The sequence below is a fragment of the Rhinichthys klamathensis genome, unplaced genomic scaffold, assembly GCF_029890125.1.
Source record: "Rhinichthys klamathensis goyatoka isolate OS25496 unplaced genomic scaffold, OSU_Roscu_1.1 h1tg000007l_1, whole genome shotgun sequence".
Taxonomy (NCBI): domain Eukaryota; kingdom Metazoa; phylum Chordata; class Actinopteri; order Cypriniformes; family Leuciscidae; genus Rhinichthys; species Rhinichthys klamathensis.
In genome coordinates this window covers 62,682-83,808 of record NW_026606560.1, presented here as the reverse complement: position 1 = coordinate 83,808, position 21,127 = coordinate 62,682, and the positions used below count along the sequence as shown (strand labels likewise).

Here is a 21,127-nt window from a genome sequence, read left to right as displayed (position 1 = left end):
TTATATTTTATTTAACAGCAGAGGTGGGTAGAGTATCCAAAAACTAAAAGTACAAGTACATATAGAAATATTTACAGTAAAAAAGTAATAATTTTAATAGCTACTTGAGTAAGAGTAAAAAACATATCCAAAGAAAAAAATACTCAAGTAGCAAGTTACTAGTTTCTTTGGATCATATATACCTGCAGATTTTGCATTCAAATGCATCTAAAGGGGACCACTGACACGTAGAAAAAAAAGAGAAGAAAAAAAATTATTCACGTGCTCGCGCTCATGACCGCCATTGAACATCTGAACACAAACAATGATCAAATGCGCATTGACAGATCTTCTTCCGTCTGTTCTCCAAAATGTAATGTCTGCAGGCGCATGTAAACTTGTTAACTGTGTTGAAGCACAGGCATTCCTTTTCAAGACGAACAGGTCGCAGCCAATGCGCAATACCCACAAATTGCGGGTTGGCAGGTGTTAATTTCATACTATGTGAACAATGGTAGCTTATTTAATGTATAAATTAAGGTATATATCCAAAAAAACTGTTAATGTCATACTTTGTAGTAGTGATATTGTGTATTTAGCGTAATAATCTGTTTATTCTCCTGATGTTCTTAAACTTCCTGTTATGACTCCAATTGAGAAATCGTGTCATGATTCTGCATCATGTTATTGATTATTCTTAGTCTTGTGGCAGGATCATGACAGAACCAATGTTTTGTGTACAAGCGCATGGCCAATTGTTTTGGCCATGTGCTTGTGTTGTCTCGTCTTGTAACCCCGCCCCCTTGTTATCCGTGTTTAGTCATGATTGCCTTGTCAGCGTCACCTGTTCCCCTCGTTAGTTTCTTGGTATTTAATCCCCTTGTGTTTGCTGTCTTGTGTCGGTTCATTGCTTTATCTATGCTGAATGTTGTCAGATCGCTTTTTGTTGCTATACCTTGCCATTTATTACCCGTGAGTACTTAGTGTAGAGTCTTGTCTTTGTGTACGTTTATTTGAAGTATTGTCAGTTTATTGTACTGTCATTGTCTAGTCTAGTCTGCCATCCATTCCTTGTCCTAGTCGTGTTTTGCCCCCTCGTGGGCTTTGTTTTCCTGTTTTGTTCCAATAAACCCCCTGTTCGTTGCACTCTGTCTGTTTTGGGTTCATCTCCTTTCATCCACGTAACAGAATGAACCGACCACAACTGAACCCTGCAGACAGTATGCCTGACAATCATCCTGAAGATCTTGTACATTGGTGGCAGGAGGTGATTTCCGATTCCAGGAATGGAAAGCTTCCGTTTCCTTCCCAGGGTGAGCGGACCTTGAGACAGTACGCCCGGGTCGCGGAGGAGAGGCGGTTCTTCTTGCCTGAGATTCTTGTAAATCGCTACCTCATCGCGGGCCTAAATGTTCTGCCTTCCCTGGCTGAACGGGAGAGTCTGGTTCGCCGCCCGTTCCCGGATATGGTGGCCTGCTTGTCGAGGAAGGATTCGCAGGCTCCCGCTATATCGTCTTCACCCGGCACGCTGCCAGTTATCCCGGAGGGTCGCGTATTAGCGGTGGTCACGAAGGAGAACCAGGGTCACCTCAGTTCGACTCCAGAGGCGTCTTCCACACCCGCTGACCTCCGTGGTAAACGAGGGAGACGGGTTTCTTGGGATTCCCCCTCGGAGTCATCGTCATCTGAGCTCACCCAACCAGAAGTGGTCTTTCCTGTTCCCGTTTCGTCTTCCGTTGAGCCCGGCCAGCCGGTCGTGAGCCCTGCTGTGACCATTGTCCCGCGGCCAAAGAAGAAGAGGAGAAAGAAGGGAGCTTCCTGTTCCCTATCGCCGTCTTCTCCTGAGTCTGCTGCCGCGAGGGCTGTTAATGAAGCTGCAACAGTATGTGCTGTTCCTGTATCTGCAGCCGCCACCGCTGTTCCGGAAGCTGCAGCTCTAGGCGCTGTTCCGAAGTCTGCAGCTGTGACCACTGTTTCTGAGGTGGCATCTGTGAGCGCTTGTCCTGTATCTGCTGCTGGAAGCGTGATTCCTGAGCCCGCGGTTGAGAGGGCGAGGTCTGATCCAGTGAAGCCGGCGTCCGAATCGCCCAAGCCTCCAGTGAAGCCTGCCGTGAGAGCCGCGGCCGATCGAGCGGCTGATGCAGTTTTACAGTCTGTTTCATCTCAACATGAAATGCCTGTCATCATAGCTGCCAGGACCCTGTCTGAGTATTTGTCGTGTCTAGCCAAGATCCTCGAAGTCCCTGTCCGTCCTGTCTCGCCCTCAGTCCCCGCACCTGCCACAGAGAGCGCTTCACCCGAGCCTGCCGCCGAGAGCGCTGCACCCGAGCCTGCCGCCGAGAGCGCTGCACCCGAGCCTGCCGCTGAGGGTACAGTTTCAGAGCCCATGGCGGTCACTGAATCAGAGTTCTGGAGCGTTGATTCTGGGTCTACCTCTGGGAGCTCTGTTCCTGTTCCCACCCCCCTACCACCTGTTAATCCCCTTGTCTCTGTTCCACTACCTGCTGCTGCTGTCTCCGGTCATCCTTTCGTTTCCCCTGTCTCCTCTGTCACGTCTCATCCCCGGACTGTTTCCCCGTTCGTCCCTGTCGCCATTTGTTCCCGTACTGTTCCCCCTGTCGCCACTGGTCCCCGGACTGTTCCCCTTGTCACCACTAAACCCCGGACTGTTTCGCCCAAGTCCCATCCTCGTTTGTCTTCCTCCAAGCCTGCCCGGATTCCTCGTTCTTTGCCATTACCCCATGGACCTAAGAACCCCAGCACACCCATCCTCCCTGGACCACCCCCCATGAACTCTGTTATTCCTCCACCTCCCCTGCCTTGCTTGATGTTTTTATTGTTCCATCCCAACCCTGTTATTGTTTATTCATGTATGCCGTTATTAGTGTTTTCCATGTTTTGTTGGTTTTTGTCTATGTCTCGTTCCGTCTTGTCCTGTGCTTAGTGTCTCTTTGAGGAGCGTCTGGTAGCCGCTCCTTAAGGTGGGGGTTCTGTCATGATTCTGCCATCATGTTATTGATTATTCTTAGTCTTGTGGCAGGATCATGACAGAACCAATGTGTTGTGTACAAGCGCATGGCCAATTGTTTTGGCCATGTGCTTGTGTTGTCTCGTCTTGTAACCCCGCCCCCTTGTTATCCGTGTTTAGTCATGATTGCCTTGTCAGCGTCACCTGTTCCCCTCGTTAGTTTCTTGGTATTTAATCCCCTTGTGTTTGCTGTCTTGTGTCGGTTCATTGCTTTATCTATGCTGAATGTTGTCAGATCGCTTTTTGTTGCTATACCTTGCCATTTATTACCCGTGAGTACTTAGTGTAGAGTCTTGTCTTTGTGTACGTTTATTTGAAGTATTGTCAGTTTATTGTACTGTCATTGTCTAGTCTAGTCTGCCATCCATTCCTTGTCCTAGTCGTGTTTTGCCCCCTCGTGGGCTTTGTTTTCCTGTTTTGTTCCAATAAACCCCCTGTTCGTTGCACTCTGTCTGTTTTGGGTTCATCTCCTTTCATCCACGTAACAAATCGCTTCAGAATATTCGGTGCGTGCAGAAAACTGAACAAATAATTCAAACTGATTCGCAAACCAAATTAGACAGTTTTGCCCACTTAATCAAGTCTTTGAAAAGAATTTACTCAAAAGATTCATTTGTGAAAAAAAGAGGGGGAAAAAAAGAGACAGCACGCTTGGAATAAACTACGCATTTCTTAACATGTAAATAAAGTAAGGAGAGGAACGTCGCCCAGCGTAACAAAGTAAAAGTACAGTTTTCATTAGAAATGTACTCGAGTTAAAGTGAAAGTAGCCACATTTAAATCAAATCTTAAAAGTACAAATTTTCCACAAAAAAAAAAAAATCAAGTAAATGTACTTTGTTACTCCCCACCTCTGTTTAACAGTAAACTACTTAATATTCATTATTTGGGCTTTAGATTTCCACACACATTTTAACTGTACATTACACAAGGAATCATAACGGCTCACCCTTTTCTTTTCTTTGATATCATATAAGGCCAAACTTGCAAATATTGGCTCAATTTCAATCTCGAACCTTAAAAGTAAGAAGAGAAGCGTATCAGCAAAATTGTAATTGTAAGGTTAAATTTGAGTCCGCAAAGGCTGTTCCCCACTTACTTCAAGGACAAGCACTTGACAAGAAGCCTTTGACCGAAATGTTCTTTGGGAACATCAGGAACACAGTGGCGCTCAATGGGTTCTTCCTACATAAAGGAAGGGAAAAAGAATGCAAGAAATGTAATTAATCCTGAAAAGAATGAACATGAAATTTGTGTCTTTGGACTTGTGAGAATGAATCAATCAAAATGTCATACTCTACCTCATCCAAAGCGGGATGCAGCGCGAAGAGCTCTCGATGACGGTTTGACTTGCGCTGGTCCTCATTGTGGCGGTCGATCTCCTCGTTGGGTACTCGATCCAGAAGGTGAGCCAGCAGAGCATCAGGCTGAGAGTTCTTCAGATCAAAAATACTGCAAGCCCAGCTGCCCCGTGGGGTGTCATCAATTGACATGGACCTTCGCTTCAGATCATCCTGTAACATGCAAAATCACTGATTATATTAAGAGAATTTAGAGAGAAACTCTCAGCAGAGGGACACAGTGGAATTGTGCAAGGGTATTATTCTACTGGGTGGGCTTAGCAACAAACTAAAACACACGCAACAGTGGCAAAGACAGGTTTACCTGATCATCCTGATAGCTGCTATGATCTGGCAACTCATCAGACTCAAAAACCTGCTTGGGTAAACCTCTCTGCCTCTCCTTCTGCTTATCCAAAGTGTTGGGGTTAAACGCTGTGCCCAACTTGTGATACCTGTGGATCCAAAATATATTGATTATTACCTGTATGCTAATCAGTATGCAAAATGAGACCCAATAAATTAAGTGATAAAATGTTCAATTCACATTTCTCCACATGTACATGATACATGGAATGATAAAAATTAATGTAATTTGTTTTCAACCCTTAAAAAAAAAAGAAATATATATATATATATATATATATATATATGCGTGTGTGTGTGTGTGTGTGTGTAACGATGACAAATTAAAAAATAAAAACTCAAATTCTATAATAATTATTTTTGAATCATAACAAAATATGAATATATAACTTTCTAATTAAAATTAGTCACTACTCAAATTGTAATGAACAATAAAACAAGATTATGCGAAGCATCACATTTTTATATTTTATATTTTGTCAGTAAAGCATCACACATTATCTTTTGCAATGAGTAGTTTGCATAGTAATGTTACAATTCAGTTCAGTGGTGCTTTGTTAATGGATACAATTACAGAAATTCAGTCCACATAATTATGTGAAAGTTTGTAGGCTCAAGCTAAACTTCAAATCTTCTGAATGACAGTAATTACTTCACTTTTATACACATATGAAAAAGTATTCCCTTCTGCCTCTCAACAACATAATGCTGTTTTCTCTAGCACAATGACTGAATGACTCTCAGTTAAAACATGCATTTTAGTCTGGGAATCGCTTGAGCTTTGTCTGTGAAACCAGGCATAAGTCTGGCTCACTAACCCTGGTTAACTTTAAGAACATTATATGATCTCAGTCAGGATAAGAGTTTGGGATTATCAATTAAGAATCACCAAAGCTACTGATTCACAGTAACTTATTAAGGCCCTAAAATTTAGTTAAAAGCCCCAGTCTAAAGTATCATAAAAGCATGTTGGGTTGGAAAAAATACTGCAGGCAAAAAACACTTGAATTCCTTTTTGTCAGTTATGAACAGGCCCACACAAAAAATGATGCCTGCGGAAATCGACAGATAGTGTTGCAGATACTTCCACAGGATTAAAACATCCGTCAATCACAACGAGGCACCAAGGACATCACACTCTCAGCTCCATTGAACACATTTTCAATATTTAAATCCATGTAGCAGAATTATGCAGAGTGTCCTCCAAAAACATCAATGTAAAAAGGAAACTAGGAACTAAAGTGGGGGGGATGAAATCTAGTGAAGCACGTAAAATGTAGCACTTATGAATATCGTACTTGCGATTAACGACGGCCCAGTCCTCAGTGTAAGACCGGATGCAGTCTCTGACGTGTGAATCATTCTCACTGTAAAATCATTTAAAATAGGAAGTTAAACTTGTTAAATCAGTGAATGACAGTTGGGTTTCACAACTCTGCTGACAAAATAAAAAGCAATATAGAGAAAAATGTGGTTACCTGCTATTCATATCAAAAATATGAACAAATTAATTTATAAGCATTTTAGGCCTAAATGACTATTGAAATATACATAGCATGTGATTTTAAAACTGTTCACAATGACAATTCGATGTCATTTATACACTTTTTCCATTGTGTACTTTTACATTCTAATGTCTGCCTCAATTCTTCAAAACACACTCACCCCTCCTCAGGCACAGCCAGACCAAGAGTTCGGCACTCTCTTGGCGTGTGAAGCACTTCAATGTCATCTGGAGGAAATTCGATCAGATCTCTCAGGGGTCCTGACTCTATAATGGGAGGGTGCGTGATCAAATACTCTTCAAAATCCACTGGCTCTATAGCCTCTGTCAGAGGAATCTGTATGGAGAAATTCAAAGAGGAAAAGAAAGAGAATGTGAGAACTGTTGCCACTATACACCAAGAAAGACAGTATCACACTGAAGGGATAGTGGGGTATATACTTTCTGAAGTGTCAATCTCTCCGATTTAACATAGAAAAGTATATTATCTGGGAAATGTTTTACTTACAGCATTGCTAGTGGCATTCCCACCCACACTGAGGTTTTTGAGAAGTTGAGGAGAGCCTCCGTACTGACCAGCAATCTGCTTCCTGACCTCAGCTGCTACAGTCCTGGGGAACAACAAGAGAGCGTAGATGGTATTATAATACAAACCACAAAAGAATCCCATGACCATACAGTCATCTCACATAAAGCAAATCGTAGAATAAAGGCTATGGAGAGTGGACTCAATTACTACATATGCATGCATACTATTGTTCGAAGTTTGGGGTTAGTAAGATAATATACGTATATTTGTTTTGTTGTTGAAAGAAATTAATACTTTAATTCAGCAAGGATGCATTAAATTGATCAGAAGCGATAGTAAAGATGTTTATAATGTAACAAAAGATTTCAGTTTCAAATGCTGCTCTTTTGAACTCTAGACTAGTCATATCTGGAAAAAAATGCATCACGGTTTCCACAAAAATAATAAAAAAGCTGTTTTCAATTGTTTTCAACGTTGATAATAATAGGCTAATTAAGAAATGTTCCTTGAGCACCAAATCAGCATATTATAATTAATTCTGAAGAATCATATGGCAATGGAGTAATGACTTTTTCATTACACGAATACCATTAGATATATTTTAAAATAGTTAAAAAAATAGTTATTTTAAATTGTGAGAATATTTCACATTTTTATTTATTTTACTGTTTTTTTTTTATTAAATAAATGCAGCCTTTGTGAACATAAGAGACTTCTTTCTGAAACATTAAAAGATCTTACCAACCCCAGATTTTTTTTCAAAAGGAAGTGTAAAACACAACAGTTGTCGCATGACCTCGCTAGGTTTGCATGTTTAATTCAATGCCATTCTTATCACCTTGGAAATAAATATGGTTATTTTGCATTTTTATGTTAAGACTAAAGTGTCTTTCTTAAAATGTGAGCCAACAAATTAATCATGATAAATATTACTGACTTGTCCATCCCACTGGAAATCAAGCACACAGCATGATAAAGAACAGCACATATACAGTACAGTACAGTAAAATGCCATCCATGTATTCCAGTAATCTTGCATACGGTGTACAGTATGCAAATTGCTTCCTGCTAAAACGGAACAAGTAGTTATGCTATTCCAAATAGCCATCTTAAGATCCTTTTTTTTTTGGTCTTGTCTTGTCTCAGGCTTTTGTAAATAACAACAATGTAAGATACATCAAACAAATACAGCATACTGGGCTCACTAAAATGACACTGAAATGTGCCACTCTTTTCCATATTTTTCTAATAAAAATATCCTTTAAGATGACCATGCACAAATCAGGCAGCAGGAATAGTCAAAAAAAGACACAAAAGCATACTACTAATGGATCTTTAATGGGACTCGGCTTGGCAAGTTCACAGCAAAAAAAAATATATATATATATATAAAATACATTTATATATATATATCCACACACACACACTCAAGTGCCTGTTGCTTATGACTGCCAACAGGTTATTGACAAATGTTCATTACTATTGAGTATAACATAAGATATTACTTTTTTTTCTTTTAGCTTTCACAGACTGAATTATAGCTAGGCCTGTAAAGTACAAAAAATAAATACTTAAGTTTGAATCAAAGCAACGTGTCTTGTCAGCAGTAAGAGTCAAATTGACTTATTATTATCAGAATGTCTTTGTAGTGTACCAATCAATATCCCTAATCAGAATCCTCTTCTACTATGTGTATCAGAATCCTCTTCTACTATGTGTAGGATGACGTACACCAAAACAAAAACCCGCCCTCGGTTGGTTCTGGAGGGACCTTTATTTAGGCTGGACATTCCTGAAGAGGGAACAGATGATTAACCCACGGATGTGTTGTTTACCAAGGACCAGGCTAACCATGAATTTCGGTGCATATTTCACACACCTCTGAAAAAGTCTTAACAGAGCCATGAGAAACAGTTTCTGTGACTTACGAGAAAAGCTTTCAGATCCAATTAGCACTGCATTCAATAAAAATAAAATGGAAAAAAGGGGGAAATCCACGATTTTCAGAGCTTTCTCTTTTGTTTTGACTATGAAAAAAAATTAGATATACATTGACTTTTCTGAGGCTTTATATTATCTATATACTATGGGTAATAATAAAACATCTACCAACTTATTCCTCAATTAATAAAACAAAATAGTAAAGTTTTTGATCATATCAATAAACATGTTTTTCTATTTGGTTAGTAAGAACTAACAATTGGAATAAGGGCAGCGGGTGCCAACAAGTCTATATTGAATGATCTTATCACATTACACGTCACAGACAAGACAACAACATGTTTAAGCATCTGGGATATGCCATGACTGTAAAAACCACCGGGGAGCCTAAAAGGTCACTTCCTCTTTTAGATCCATATGAGGTCTAATCTGTGACTTAACATCACAAAAGAAATCTCAATTGAAAATATATGTCTAAAGCCAATGATGAGACTTAATTATAGTCTATTACAATAACCCAGGGACCCTGGCCTGCTCCACAAAGTACGGGCCACTAGCCCAAATCTGAGCAGATTTCATTTAAGCATCAATCACAGTGTCATTACAGGGCCAAGTATCTGATTTAATTGAATCATACATTGTATTTCAGATTATTCTAGACCTTATTCTGAAATTGGCTTTATGATCGCTACATCATGCAATCTGACCACTTGTCACTTGAAGTTGATAGTGTTCTCTATGATACACAAGAAATGCTTATGCATTATTATTACTCATGATCTCTAGGCGTAAAGTCATTGTTTACATTATATTTTCTTTTTAATTTAATGAATCATATTCTTGAAATCAAAGCCGTAGTGCACTGTACATTTACAATATGATTGCATATTGACTACTACAGTAATATATCTCATATATTGCAAATTGACAGCATAACATCTCATGATCCTGTCGATGTGTCAGTATGTCAAGCCATCGTCTCACAAAACCCAAACACTGCATTCCATTGATCCACTCCAAGTCTGCATCGTTAATTCCCTAAATGGGCTCAACCAAAGGCGCATTTGTGTATTACAAACCCAGCGATGAAGACTGATTTTAATGCACAGAAGCACAAAGGCATCATACTGCTGTCTTGCAGCTTAGGGTGGGTCACTCGGGCATCTCTATGGCTGTGACTCAAAAACTAGAGAGCTGTCTACATAGACAGCATTCCAGGCGAGCGTATCCGTCTCAAACGTGCAGGCTGGGTAGGGAGCTCACTAGGTTTTAAAACACAGGCTATAAATCAGGGTCTGATCCAGCTAACTCAACGCCTAGGCCTTATTTGGAAAAGACTGGCACACTCGCCAACTGCATCAGGCAGCATACAAAGAATGGTCGCACGGCTCGGGGAGAACATATATATAAACAGAAGATGCGTTAGATATCCTTACCTGCTGATTTTTTGGGCAAAGGCGCGGCGCTCAGCCATGACTGTAGCCACTGAGTCGAGTAACTCCAGCGCTCCAGCCGCGATATTCCTTCCCCACCCGTACCCGAATTCCGTTAAGCCCCACCTCCTGACTCCCAAAAGACGTCTGTGATTGGACAGTTGCAAAGTCACTCATAAAACCGTAGTAACCATAATAAACAGTGAGGAGGAGCTCGGGGGCGGGACTTGCGGTTTACGGATGGGAAATATAACAACGCACAAGAGAGGAGAACGTACCGTAAAACTGGAAAAACAAGCGCAGATCTTTTACAGATGAGATGAGATTATTATAGTTATGCTTTTTTTTGTCTATTTGGTTTTTAGATTTCTGTTTAGCAGCATGGCATTTTATAGGGAATTAACAGTGCAGTCTTTTGGGATCGTGGGCTGGAGTCTTCCAATGATTCATATCCTGTGCGTACAATAGAGGGCTCTTTTACAGGAAGCTATCAGTGTCTGAAAAGTGTGAAATGCATCCGTTTCCACTTCCACAGATAGTGCAATCTGTAGTCAATGACAGCTTTATTTGTGTATAACCACATCGTTTTTTTGTAATATTTATGCTTAATTTTGACGCATTCGATAACGATAACTAATTATAATAACATTGCAAAGAGCAATAGGCTAATGTTTATAAATTACAGAAAAGCTTAAAGAATAGATAGGCCTACTTATTTCATTTGATAATTAAAACTAGATTTTAACCCTTAACAAGCAAGAGTGAAAAATAATCAGCAAAAAATAATTTAATGTCACTTTTTATATACATCTCCACTAAAGTAAAGCAGATCCAAATGAGTTTTTGATATGTTTGATAAGCTATATTTTGGATTTATGTATCTCCCATGAATATGTTATTAAGGTATTAAACAAAGTTATCAATATTAATTTATTTGATGCAAAATATGCTGCATATGATATCGTTTCATGCTGCATAGGATATCGTTTCATGCTGCATAGGAAAATCCAACCGTTTACAAAACCCATCTAAACGATTCACGCAATTGAACAAAGTATTTGTAATACAAATATTCTTCACTACGTTTTATCAATAAACACATAGCCTACAATTAGTTGCTGTTAATAAATATTTTACTATAACATAAAAATATTTCCAACCATTGTAATTAATTTTAAAAGGAACCACAAAACCCACAACCATCCTTTATTGTAAACTCGTAATAAGCACCATGTATCTCCAAATGTTTAGTAATCTATTTTTTTTTTTTAAACGAGTGGTTCAAAAGAACCGGTTGGAAATGAGTCAGACTTCCACTAATCCGAGCCATGTAGAGATATGCTCTGCACTAATCCATACGACTCCATAAAGAATGTGCCAGACCATAAAAAAAGAAAGGAGAATATCTTAAATACCGCGAGACCGAACGAGAATAGCCACTTCCTCAAAATGTAAACAGAAGTGAGCAGTTGCACAGTGAGTTCTTCTGTATAACAAGACATGTGAGCAGGTATGGTTTAAACTTTAAAGTATATCTTTATATATTTAACGTTAATTGTTTATTTTACAATCCGTTCGCCGCTTGTTTGCATTTACATTTATTGTAGACAACGTTGTAATGTTTTGAAGTGTAACGTTACGCTCATTGATTAACTAGCATGCTAGCCTCTTTTCTGTGCTGCATTTGTGTTAATATTATGGTCGTATTCTGATGATTCTTTTCTATGCAACGTTATTATGGAAATGTGGTGGAAATGCCATCTGTGTGAGTAAATGAGTTAAATGAAATCTTTCCACAACGACATAACTTGTTTTGGTAATACTGAAAACTTTTAATAGAAACTCCATCGTATGTGCTGTGATGGGTTCTGCTCCGTGGCTAATAAAATGGAGACTAACGTTAAAGAGACCGACGAGGTGGAGAAACTGAAGTCCAAGTTTATGTCAGCATGGCACAATGTGAAGTACAGTATGTAATGACAGATCTCACTAGGATGTTAATTGCAGTCTTTCACAAGTGACATACCTGTGCACGTGACTAATCTTGCATTTTCCTTAACCCTTCAAGGTTGGGCTCTTAAATCAAAAACTGCCTTCAGCCGTAATTCTCCTGTTTTCTTGTTGGGGAAATGCTACCACTTCAAGGCTGTGGGTAAGATGTTTTACACAGAGCACTTACACCAATTTCTTAATCTGTCATCCTTCACATTCTATTTTTATTTAAAGGGATCATTAAAATGTAGGTCACAGTGTACTGTAAAAACATCTCAGAACTCAAAACTTCCTCAGTAGTCCAATAACAGCTTTTATTGAAACCAAGCTCAGAAAAATGCTCACATTGTTACATTATGATGTAATAGTGCGACAAAAGACCCCCTCTGCAGAAGAATATCAACGCCTACTTCTACATCATCACATCTTTGGCCCCGCCCACTGGCTCGTTACTGAGATGAGAATGAGAGAAGAGAGATACAGGATCACTAGACTAAAAATAACATTACCTGCCAAAAAACTAGGAAGTTGTTTTTGTTTTTAACTAATCTCAGTAGAGCATTATTTGTGTGTTCGGTACATTTCACTGTGGATTCTTTGATAAATCAGTCGCAATTTTGGCGCAGACTTTTACTGTAGGGTATGAACCTGACAGTAATGCCACAACATGTAAGTAACTTAACCATGTTCTAATGCCTAATCTGTGATCAGTAATTTCTGAAATGTAATGGTTCATGTACGTTTGTAACGTCAGACGTTCTTTGTCTCAAAGCGGTTTATTGCTGTTTATGCTTCAGTAAATCAAGCCAGTGACTAAACGGTCAACTTCACATTGTTTCTCTTAGTAGCATGTTCTGTTATTTCAATAAATTGTGATTAAATGATATACAGTAAGCGATTTAAGAACCCTCCCTTTATAATCGCTGATGCTGTCAATCAAACAGCGCGAGTTTATCAGTGACTGAGTTCTGGACTCTCGCCAAAACTCTCGTTATAGCCTAATCAATGACGCTGTCTACACTGCACAATGAATCTCTTATTTACGTTGTGTTTGTTATGATGAAAGCATTCGTAAGAGTGGAGAAATCGAGTTGCAATGACGAGATCGCTGCATTAATGCGCTCAACAGACATGTCTGTCCGGCTACAATGTTCATCGCTGCAACATTTCATGTGACGGAAGTACATTAAATATAATGCTATAATCAACATTTTTCACGATTTGTTGATCTTGACAGCTGTAATAGTAAAAAAATGTAGTAAAAGTTTTCTACAGGATTCCAAATGTAATACTTCGTCATTTCTTATGCGAATGTTAGCCAATCACAGCAGTGGGTGTTTACACTGAAGTCTCACAGCAGACACGCCCCTTCCAACAGAGCGTTCAAATCAGAGGCTAAAATCAGGGTAGAAAATGCTTTCTGTTTCTAAATTATGACGATTTTTATAAGTGCACCTCAGGAAACAATATAAAATAATTTTATAAATGCAGTTCATGACCCCTTTAATATAGGTTGCATTTTAAAATGAAAATGATGGCTCTAATTTCTCACACCGATACACCGGGTGTATAATGAAATGTTTGTGCTAACTGTTGCCCTTTAGATGATGAAAGTCCTACTGAGAGTTGTTCTGCTGAGGCATTAGATGGCGATGTTGTCACAGGCAATGTTGATGGATTTCGAAGGGACTTCACCTCACGAGTTTGGCTGACCTATCGAGAAGAGTTTCCCGCCCTTCCAGGCTCCACCCTCACTTCAGACTGTGGGTGGGGTTGTACACTTCGGGCAGGGCAGATGATCTTGGCCCAGGCTCTCATGCTTCACATCTTGGGTAGAGGTAAGATCGGCTGGACAGAGAATCGGTTATGATGATAATGAGTAGATGCATTCAGCGTCTGCCCACTTTTTTTTTATATACACTGTCGTTCAAAAGTTTGGGATCGGTAAGATTTATATTTTTCAAATAAGTCTCTCATGATCACCAAGGCTGCATTTATTTGATTAAAAATACAAAATAAAATTGTGCAAAGCTGAATTTTCAGCATCATTACTCCAGTCTTCAGTGTCACATGATCCTTCAGAAATCATTCTAATATGATGATTTGCTGCGTTTAATATTATTATTAGTTAAAAAAAGTTATGTAAAAAAATCCAAGATTCTTTGATGAATAGAAAGCATTTATCTGAAATGGAAAGCTTTTACTACCGTTCAACAGTTTTTTTGGGGGGGGGGGGGTTGATCAAAAGTTACAGTAAAGACATATAATGTTACAAAAGGTTCTTAAAAAAAAGAAACAACTTTCTATTCATCAGAGAAATGTTGAAAAAAAAAGATTTTACACTGGTTTCAAGATTGATAATAATAATAATGAATGTTTTTTGAGCATCACATTAGCATAATGATTTCTGAAGGATCATGTGACACTGAAGATTGGAGTAATGATGCTGAAAATTCAGCTTTGCATCACAGGAATAAATTACATTTTTAAATGTATTCAAATAGAAAATAGTTATTTTAAATTGACATAATATTTAACAATATTACTGGGTTTTTTTGTATTTTTAATCAAATAAATGCAGCCTTGGTGAGCAGAAGAGACTTCTTTTAAAAATAATTGTGTGTGTGTGAGAGAGAGAGAGAGAGAGAGAGCGCTCACAAAAAAAAATGTCTGGGGTGTGTGTTGCTTAAATATAATTAGACAAAGTTTTTCTCATTTGCATAATGAAATTCTTATAAAAAAATTATTTTAGAGGTTGGGTATTTCAGTGTCAGAGGTTTTCACTCTCTAAAGAATGAGTTCTCAAATGATTAATGGAGGGCAGTTTTGTGTAATATGTTGAACAGGCCATGGCATTTGCCAGTTTAATTCCTTCATTCAAAAAACAACATTGAAGCGTCATCCAGAGCCCATGCCTATAATGAAATATGTCATTATAGAAATATCTGTCTATAAAGAGGCTAATGGCTAATAAAATATACTTATTGGCCAATTACAGGCCTTGACACTTAGCAAGGTCATTACCTAATGGCCCCACAGCCAGGTCCGGCACCTTTATGACCCTCAGCACTTCTACCTACACCATTTCAGACACCCACTCTGTTTGTGAGGATAAAATGTAGTAAAAGTGAAATACTGACTACATTGAATATCATAATTGGACTTTTGTTCTAGCACAAGCCCTACTGTCCATTTAAAAGTCAAATTTATGTCTGTCACATTTGGAGAAATCTAGGACAAACTTTCAGGAGTTCTGAAAGACTTTTGCTTCATTGTTTCTTAGTGCACCATATGGATATAACTTATGAGGTAATTAACAAAATAAAAATTAGAATTAAGAGAGTGGCATATTTATTAACAACTGATTTTGAAAAGTAAATGCAAATCAAGCACTGCAAAAGTATTTGCATCCTTAAAAGCACAAAAGTATTTTTCCTTTTCTTTTTTTTTAATGCATTTTTTTCAAATAATTTTCTCTGTCACCAGACTGGACCTGGTCCGAAGCACTGACCTTGGAGCCGCTGGATGCAGAGACATGGACCAGCAGTGCTGCACGGAGACTGGTGGCCACATTAGAGGCCTCCATTCAGGGAGAAAGAGTACAGGTCACCCTGCCTCTCTGTCCTGCTCAAGGAGGGGCTGAGGAGGCCGACTCATACCTACAAGAGGCATATCATCGCACCATTGTGTCCTGGTTTGGGGACGGACCGTCAGCCCAGCTGGGCATCCACAGACTAGTGCAGCTAGGAATGACTTCTGGAAAACAGGCAGGAGATTGGTACGGCCCAGCAGTGGTGGCACACATACTCAGGTAAAGAGTCCATAATACATACATGTTTTTATAGTTTTTAAGTCACCCATTCCTCATTATAATGTTCAGGATGTCAAATATATCTCACCCTGTCACTCTTTCTTCCTATACATCCCTCAGAAAAGCTGTGGATGAGGCAGCAGATGCAATGCAGAAAGGGATAAGTGTTTATGTAGCACAGGACTGCACCGGTATGGAAAATTTCGATCTAAAGTCTTTCACAGAAAAAGGGCAAATATGATTAATAGAAGACTTCTGACATTTAAAACCACTAGTGAAATTGCTTATACTTTGTCTTTTTATTTATTACAAATTTTCATCAAAAATATATATTTATAAGCATAATATTATAAGCAAAAAGTGCATCACGGTTTCAACAAAAAAATATTAAACAACCATTCTCAGCTCTGATAATAGTAAGAAATGTTTCTTGAGCACCAAATCAACATATTAGAATGATTTCTGAAGGATCATGTGACACTGAAGACTAATGACTGCTGAAAAGTCTTTGCCATCACAGGAATGAATAACATTTTAAAATAGTTTAGAAAATAATTATTTTAAATTGTAATATTGCACAATATTACTGTTTTTTTACTGTATTTTTTTATCAAATAAATGCAGAGTTAAAAATCTTACCTAACCCTAACTTTTGAATAGTAGTGTGTATATATATAATACTGTATATAATACTAAACCAACGTACTCGCAGACATCATACAATTGTAGCTGAATTGTGTTTTGTGAGAGTACAAGTACAATTAGGGCGCTTTCACACTTGCTTTGTGTACCCGAGTTCGGAAAACTGCGTTCACATCATCCAAACGAACCAAAGTCTGATGTCAATCGAACCCGGGTGTGCACCAAAAGTGCTAGTGTGAAAGCACCCTTAGATTCAGTAATGGCTATTTTTTTCCCACTTCACAGAGAAATGTACCTGTTTTTGACCTCTGTTGTTGATTGTTTGCAGTATACAGTGCTGATGTTATTGATAGCCATTCAGCGTGGACGAGCAGCCACTGTGATCCTCAGGGACTCAATACTGGAGCTACCCCTGATAGTAGAGCTGTCATCATCCTCATTCCTGTGAGATTGGGTGGAGAGAAGATCAACCCAGAATACTTAAGCTTTGTCAAGGTGAGGCTTTGGTATGGAAGCTTGTTTCCGCCACAGAATAAAACATTTTAAAAGATAATTGCAACTTTTTATCTCACAATTGCGAGTTTACATCTCGCAATTTTGACATCTTTTCTCAGAATTGTGAAATATAAACTCACAATTGCGAGTTATAAAGTCCAATTCTAAGGAAATTTTTTTATTTTTTTCTCAGAATTGCGAGTTTATATCTCACAATTCTGACTTTATTACACGCAATTGCGACTTTATATCTTGCAATTCTGACTTTATTACACGCAATTGTGACTTTTTATCTTGCAATTCTGACTTAATATTGTTATAAAGTCAGAATTGCGAGATCTAAACATGCAATTCTGAGAAAAAACTTTAGAATTGTGAGTTTAGTTCCTGCAATTGCGAGTTTATATCTCACAATTCTGACTATAATACGCAATTGCGACTTTAATGAGATCAAAAAGTCAGAATTGCGAGATGAAAACGATGTAAACTCGCAATTGTGAGATAAAAAGTCGCAATTACCTTTTTTAATTTGTATTCTGTGGCGGAAAAAAGCTTCCATACTTTGGAGATCCCCCTTTTGTACAAATACAAACTAGATCATACAATGACAAAAAAAGAGAAATATTTCTTAAAGATGTGGCTATCAACTTAGAATACAGTGATCTTAACTGTTCTCTTTTTCTTTCCTCCCCAGAGCATATTAAGCTTAGAGTACTGTATCGGCATCATTGGAGGAAAGCCTAAGCAGGCCTACTATTTTGTTGGATTTCAAGGTTAGTTTTTTATTCAGAAGTCATTGTGCACATTCTTCAAGAGACAAAGTAAAAGAATGCATGCTAAGAGAAGGCCAGCGGCATCAGAGAAGCTTATTTTATTTTTTCCCGAACCCATCAAAAATACTACACCATTTATCATGTGAGGCAATCTGAAATAGCAGGCTCTCTCCACTTACATAAGTAGCTTGCATAGATTTCAGAGCTACCCAGAGTAGCCCACTCTCCATCACCTTCAGTAGCCAGAGGAAACCTTCAGTTGGACATGTTGGTAGTCAATATTTACCCATTTACATTTTAGCAATTTGAAATACACTCGGCGATGATGTCTAAATGACAAGCAATACATTCTCCCTGCCAGGCCCAGTCTGTCGTCTGCATTCATCATATGCAAATGATGTAATATAATTGCATGTTTGTAAAAGTAATTTCTCCACACCAAAATTAAATGACAGCCCCCTTTGCTGCATAAAGAATGTGCTTGTACAACCAGATTCGATTATGCAGCGTTTAATCCATCCGAGTTTAGGAGGAAGCAAAAAAAATTCTCGCATTTGATTGTTTGAAGCCCAACTGGGGTGGGTGACTTTGAGCTGCTCTGCATAGAAATTGGGCAAGGATAGGCATTATAATAATCACTGTGTTTTTTGAATAACTTGTCTTTTGTTTTGTCCTTGCAGATGACAGCTTGATTTACATGGATCCTCATTACTGTCAGTCTTTTGTGGATGTCAGCACAAGCGATTTCCTTCTGCAGGTAATGTGGAATTACAAAAAGCTGACCGCCGCACAGTGATGTGAATTTAATAGTTTCTGTACTTAAGGGTATGAATCTGAAAGTAGACCTCCACACTCAATTACCGAACACTAGAGATTTACACATTGTTCTGGTCTTTGTATCAGCTCCAACATTTTATATAGCTCCAACGATTTTATATTTCAGCATCATAACTTATTTTTACGCTTTTTGCATGCTGTAGAAAGTGGCCTGGCGAAAGACTGAAATATTGGGCCATACTTTTTACTCGGCTGTCTAAGCCTTTCAGATCTCCGGCAGAATTCAACATTTGTCAAAAAAACGTGTCAAAAAGTAAAATCTTTTATTTCTGCAATCTGATTGTTTCACATGAACACGCATCCATCATTTGGAACCGCAGGATCGAACAGTTTATAACACCTATTGCACTGTAGATGGATATTACAGACGAAAATGTGTAATTCTTTAGTTGTGCGTATGGATCACTGGGATTTCACAAACATGGAAAACAAATTGCTGCTTTTGACTCATTTTAATGGATATTTCATCTTTTTTCTTCTTTAAAGTCCTTTCATTGCCCATCACCAAAGAAAATGCCTTTCAGTAAAATGGACCCGAGCTGTACCATTGGATTCTACTCAAAAAATGTCGAACACTATGAAAGAATTTTCAACGAACTTTCAAAGGTGGGTAAACCTTTCAAAAATCTCTGTTCATGTTTTAATTGAAGTATAGCAAAAAAAAGATCCATATTTTTTTGATGATAAATGGCATGTTATGTTATGTTATGTCTAAATTCACAAACTGTCCAAGAAAAAACAGCAAAATATTTCCCTTTTAAGCTGTAGAAAGGCAGCTATTTGAGTTTCCGTCAGCAGGTGGCAGCATTTAACTAGGTAATTGAAAACTGTGAAACTATTGGCACTGCTCCCAGCACAGACTACTGTTAGGGGCAAATGTTGTATGTTATTTTATACATTTTAGGTTGATAAACAGTGTTTGTTAATTTGCTAGATATTGGAGCCCTCGTCGAAAGAGAAGTATCCTGCATTCACCTTTATGAAGGGACACTGGAAGGATTATGAACTTTCGATGGCTGTGGAAAAGCGAGAATGGCCTTTCATCAGGGACTCAAGAAAAGCAGGGACAACATCAGGAGACTTTGTGCTGCTCTGAGAGAACCCTTCAAGCCTCTAACCAAGAGCCAAGTGATACACCACAAATCAGGGCTGTATTAACATGACACTGTGGGCCTAAACTATAGAACCCTCATGTCATTTCAGAAAAAGCCATTTAACAAATAGACCAATCAGTGCATTCACTAGCTTCACAGAGTTGACCATTTAACTGAACCCATACTGATGTCAATAATTCTGTCAGTATGCGCTTGAAAGCAAAGTTTAATCCAGAGATGGTGATCATAGTCTGGAGTGTTTCATGCACATGGGCCATCCACATTTGTTTTGATAGCAATTTTATTTACTAGCTAAACCAGGAAACATTTCAGTGTGCTCGTATAAATGCAATGGACATGCGTGGTTAATACATGTATTTTTTTTAACAAGAATGTATTTTTTTCTCAAATAGAATCATGTTATAATTAATAATTTTTTTAAAACAATGACTCAAAACACCTATCTAGTGTACTTTTTTTGAAATATATACATTATATGGTGATTTAACTTCACAAAACTTGTTTTATGATATGTTAACTGGAAGGATAATGTGCCTTTACAAGTGAGTAGAAAACACTGTATCACGTATAACTAAATGCAGTGGTAGCTAGATTAAAAAAGCCCTCTCTGCTGCCAGCGTTTTTAGAAATCTTAGTCGTAGTGCATTGATATGCACTGAAACTGTGCTTAATATAAGATTAATTAATGTCAATTAACAACAATACAGTAGCCAATATGAAAAACCATAATTTCAGCGCTACAAAGATCTTGTTAGTCTTTGGGAGCTCACTGTGTTATTTTTTAGGTGTAATGGAAGATATAAACAGTATGTATCAAGGAGTAATTTATTATTAAATTATGCCTTTTTTATATATATATATCCTCAAGTTTATTTTCTTGGTGATGTATCATTTTAACAAAATTGTAAATTTGATGATACTGTACTGCCATGAATAGCTTTAATTTTTGTTAGAAACACCTTTGAGCCAAAGCACTTGGCATTGAACAAAAGTGTAACACTAGCTCTAATACAATGTTGATATATTATAGGTAACTGGCATCATTTTTTTTTCTTTTATTTATTCAAACCTATTAAATCCACCATTTGTCAACTTTAAGAGTTGTGTAAATTACTACCATGTATTTGTAGTAACACCATACTTTGATTGCCAAAATCATTTTGCACAATGAACGTTTCAGTTTTATAATTGTTGGTTTCAAAAATGAAAAATAAATCTAATATGGTTAAATAATCAAAACGTGTTTCTACTCAATCTGTAATTACCTACATGATTTATTTTAAGTAGTTCAACTTCCGTTCTTTGTTATTGAGCTATTTTCAGTCTATTATTAACTCATCTT

General features: G+C 38.0%; 2 protein-coding genes across 20 annotated transcripts in view; one reads left to right on the top strand and one right to left on the bottom strand.

Moving 5' to 3' along the window:
- Positions 1–10,201, bottom strand: part of dock7 (dedicator of cytokinesis 7) — a 57,020-nt gene extending 46,819 nt beyond the window's left edge. For all 17 annotated transcript variants that reach the window (XM_056258889.1, XM_056258894.1, XM_056258898.1 and 14 more), the window contains exons 1-8: positions 10,124–10,201; positions 6,726–6,828; positions 6,379–6,554; positions 6,012–6,080; positions 4,673–4,802; positions 4,309–4,521; positions 4,107–4,192; positions 3,957–4,023 (exon numbers count right to left, since the gene is read on the bottom strand). In XM_056258889.1, coding sequence (XP_056114864.1) covers positions 3,957–4,023; positions 4,107–4,192; positions 4,309–4,521; positions 4,673–4,802; positions 6,012–6,080; positions 6,379–6,554; positions 6,726–6,828; positions 10,124–10,161 — 882 coding nt within the window. In that variant the 5' untranslated portion in view covers positions 10,162–10,201. The remainder of the gene's footprint in view (positions 1–3,956; positions 4,024–4,106; positions 4,193–4,308; positions 4,522–4,672; positions 4,803–6,011; positions 6,081–6,378; positions 6,555–6,725; positions 6,829–10,123) is intronic.
- Positions 10,202–11,536: 1,335 nt separating this feature from the next.
- Positions 11,537–20,877, top strand: atg4c (autophagy related 4C, cysteine peptidase). 3 transcript variants are annotated; one of them, XM_056258863.1, is made up of 11 exons: positions 11,537–11,622; positions 11,960–12,089; positions 12,189–12,272; positions 13,717–13,950; positions 15,599–15,923; positions 16,044–16,114; positions 16,894–17,060; positions 17,755–17,833; positions 18,514–18,590; positions 19,157–19,276; positions 19,605–20,877. In XM_056258863.1, exons 2-11 carry the CDS (start codon positions 11,972–11,974, stop codon positions 19,764–19,766), a joined length of 1,437 nt encoding a protein of 478 aa, XP_056114838.1. In that variant the 5' UTR covers positions 11,537–11,622; positions 11,960–11,971; the 3' UTR covers positions 19,767–20,877. The 3 variants fall into 3 exon arrangements, with proteins under 3 accessions (XP_056114838.1, XP_056114848.1, XP_056114828.1); XM_056258873.1 differs by having other exon boundaries at positions 11,569–11,596; positions 13,777–13,950; XM_056258853.1 differs by having other exon boundaries at positions 11,572–11,596.
- Positions 20,878–21,127: the final 250 nt, after the last annotated feature.

Coding starts and splice junctions, on each gene's coding strand:
- atg4c (XM_056258863.1), top strand. CDS start 11,972: ATGTGCTGTGATGGGTTCTGCTCCGTGGCTAATAAAATGGAGACTAAC. Junction 13,951..15,598: donor GCTTCACATCTTGGGTAGAG/GTAAGATCGGCT, acceptor CTCTGTCACCAG/ACTGGACCTGGTCCGAAGCA. Junction 17,061..17,754: donor AATACTTAAGCTTTGTCAAG/GTGAGGCTTTGG, acceptor TTTCCTCCCCAG/AGCATATTAAGCTTAGAGTA.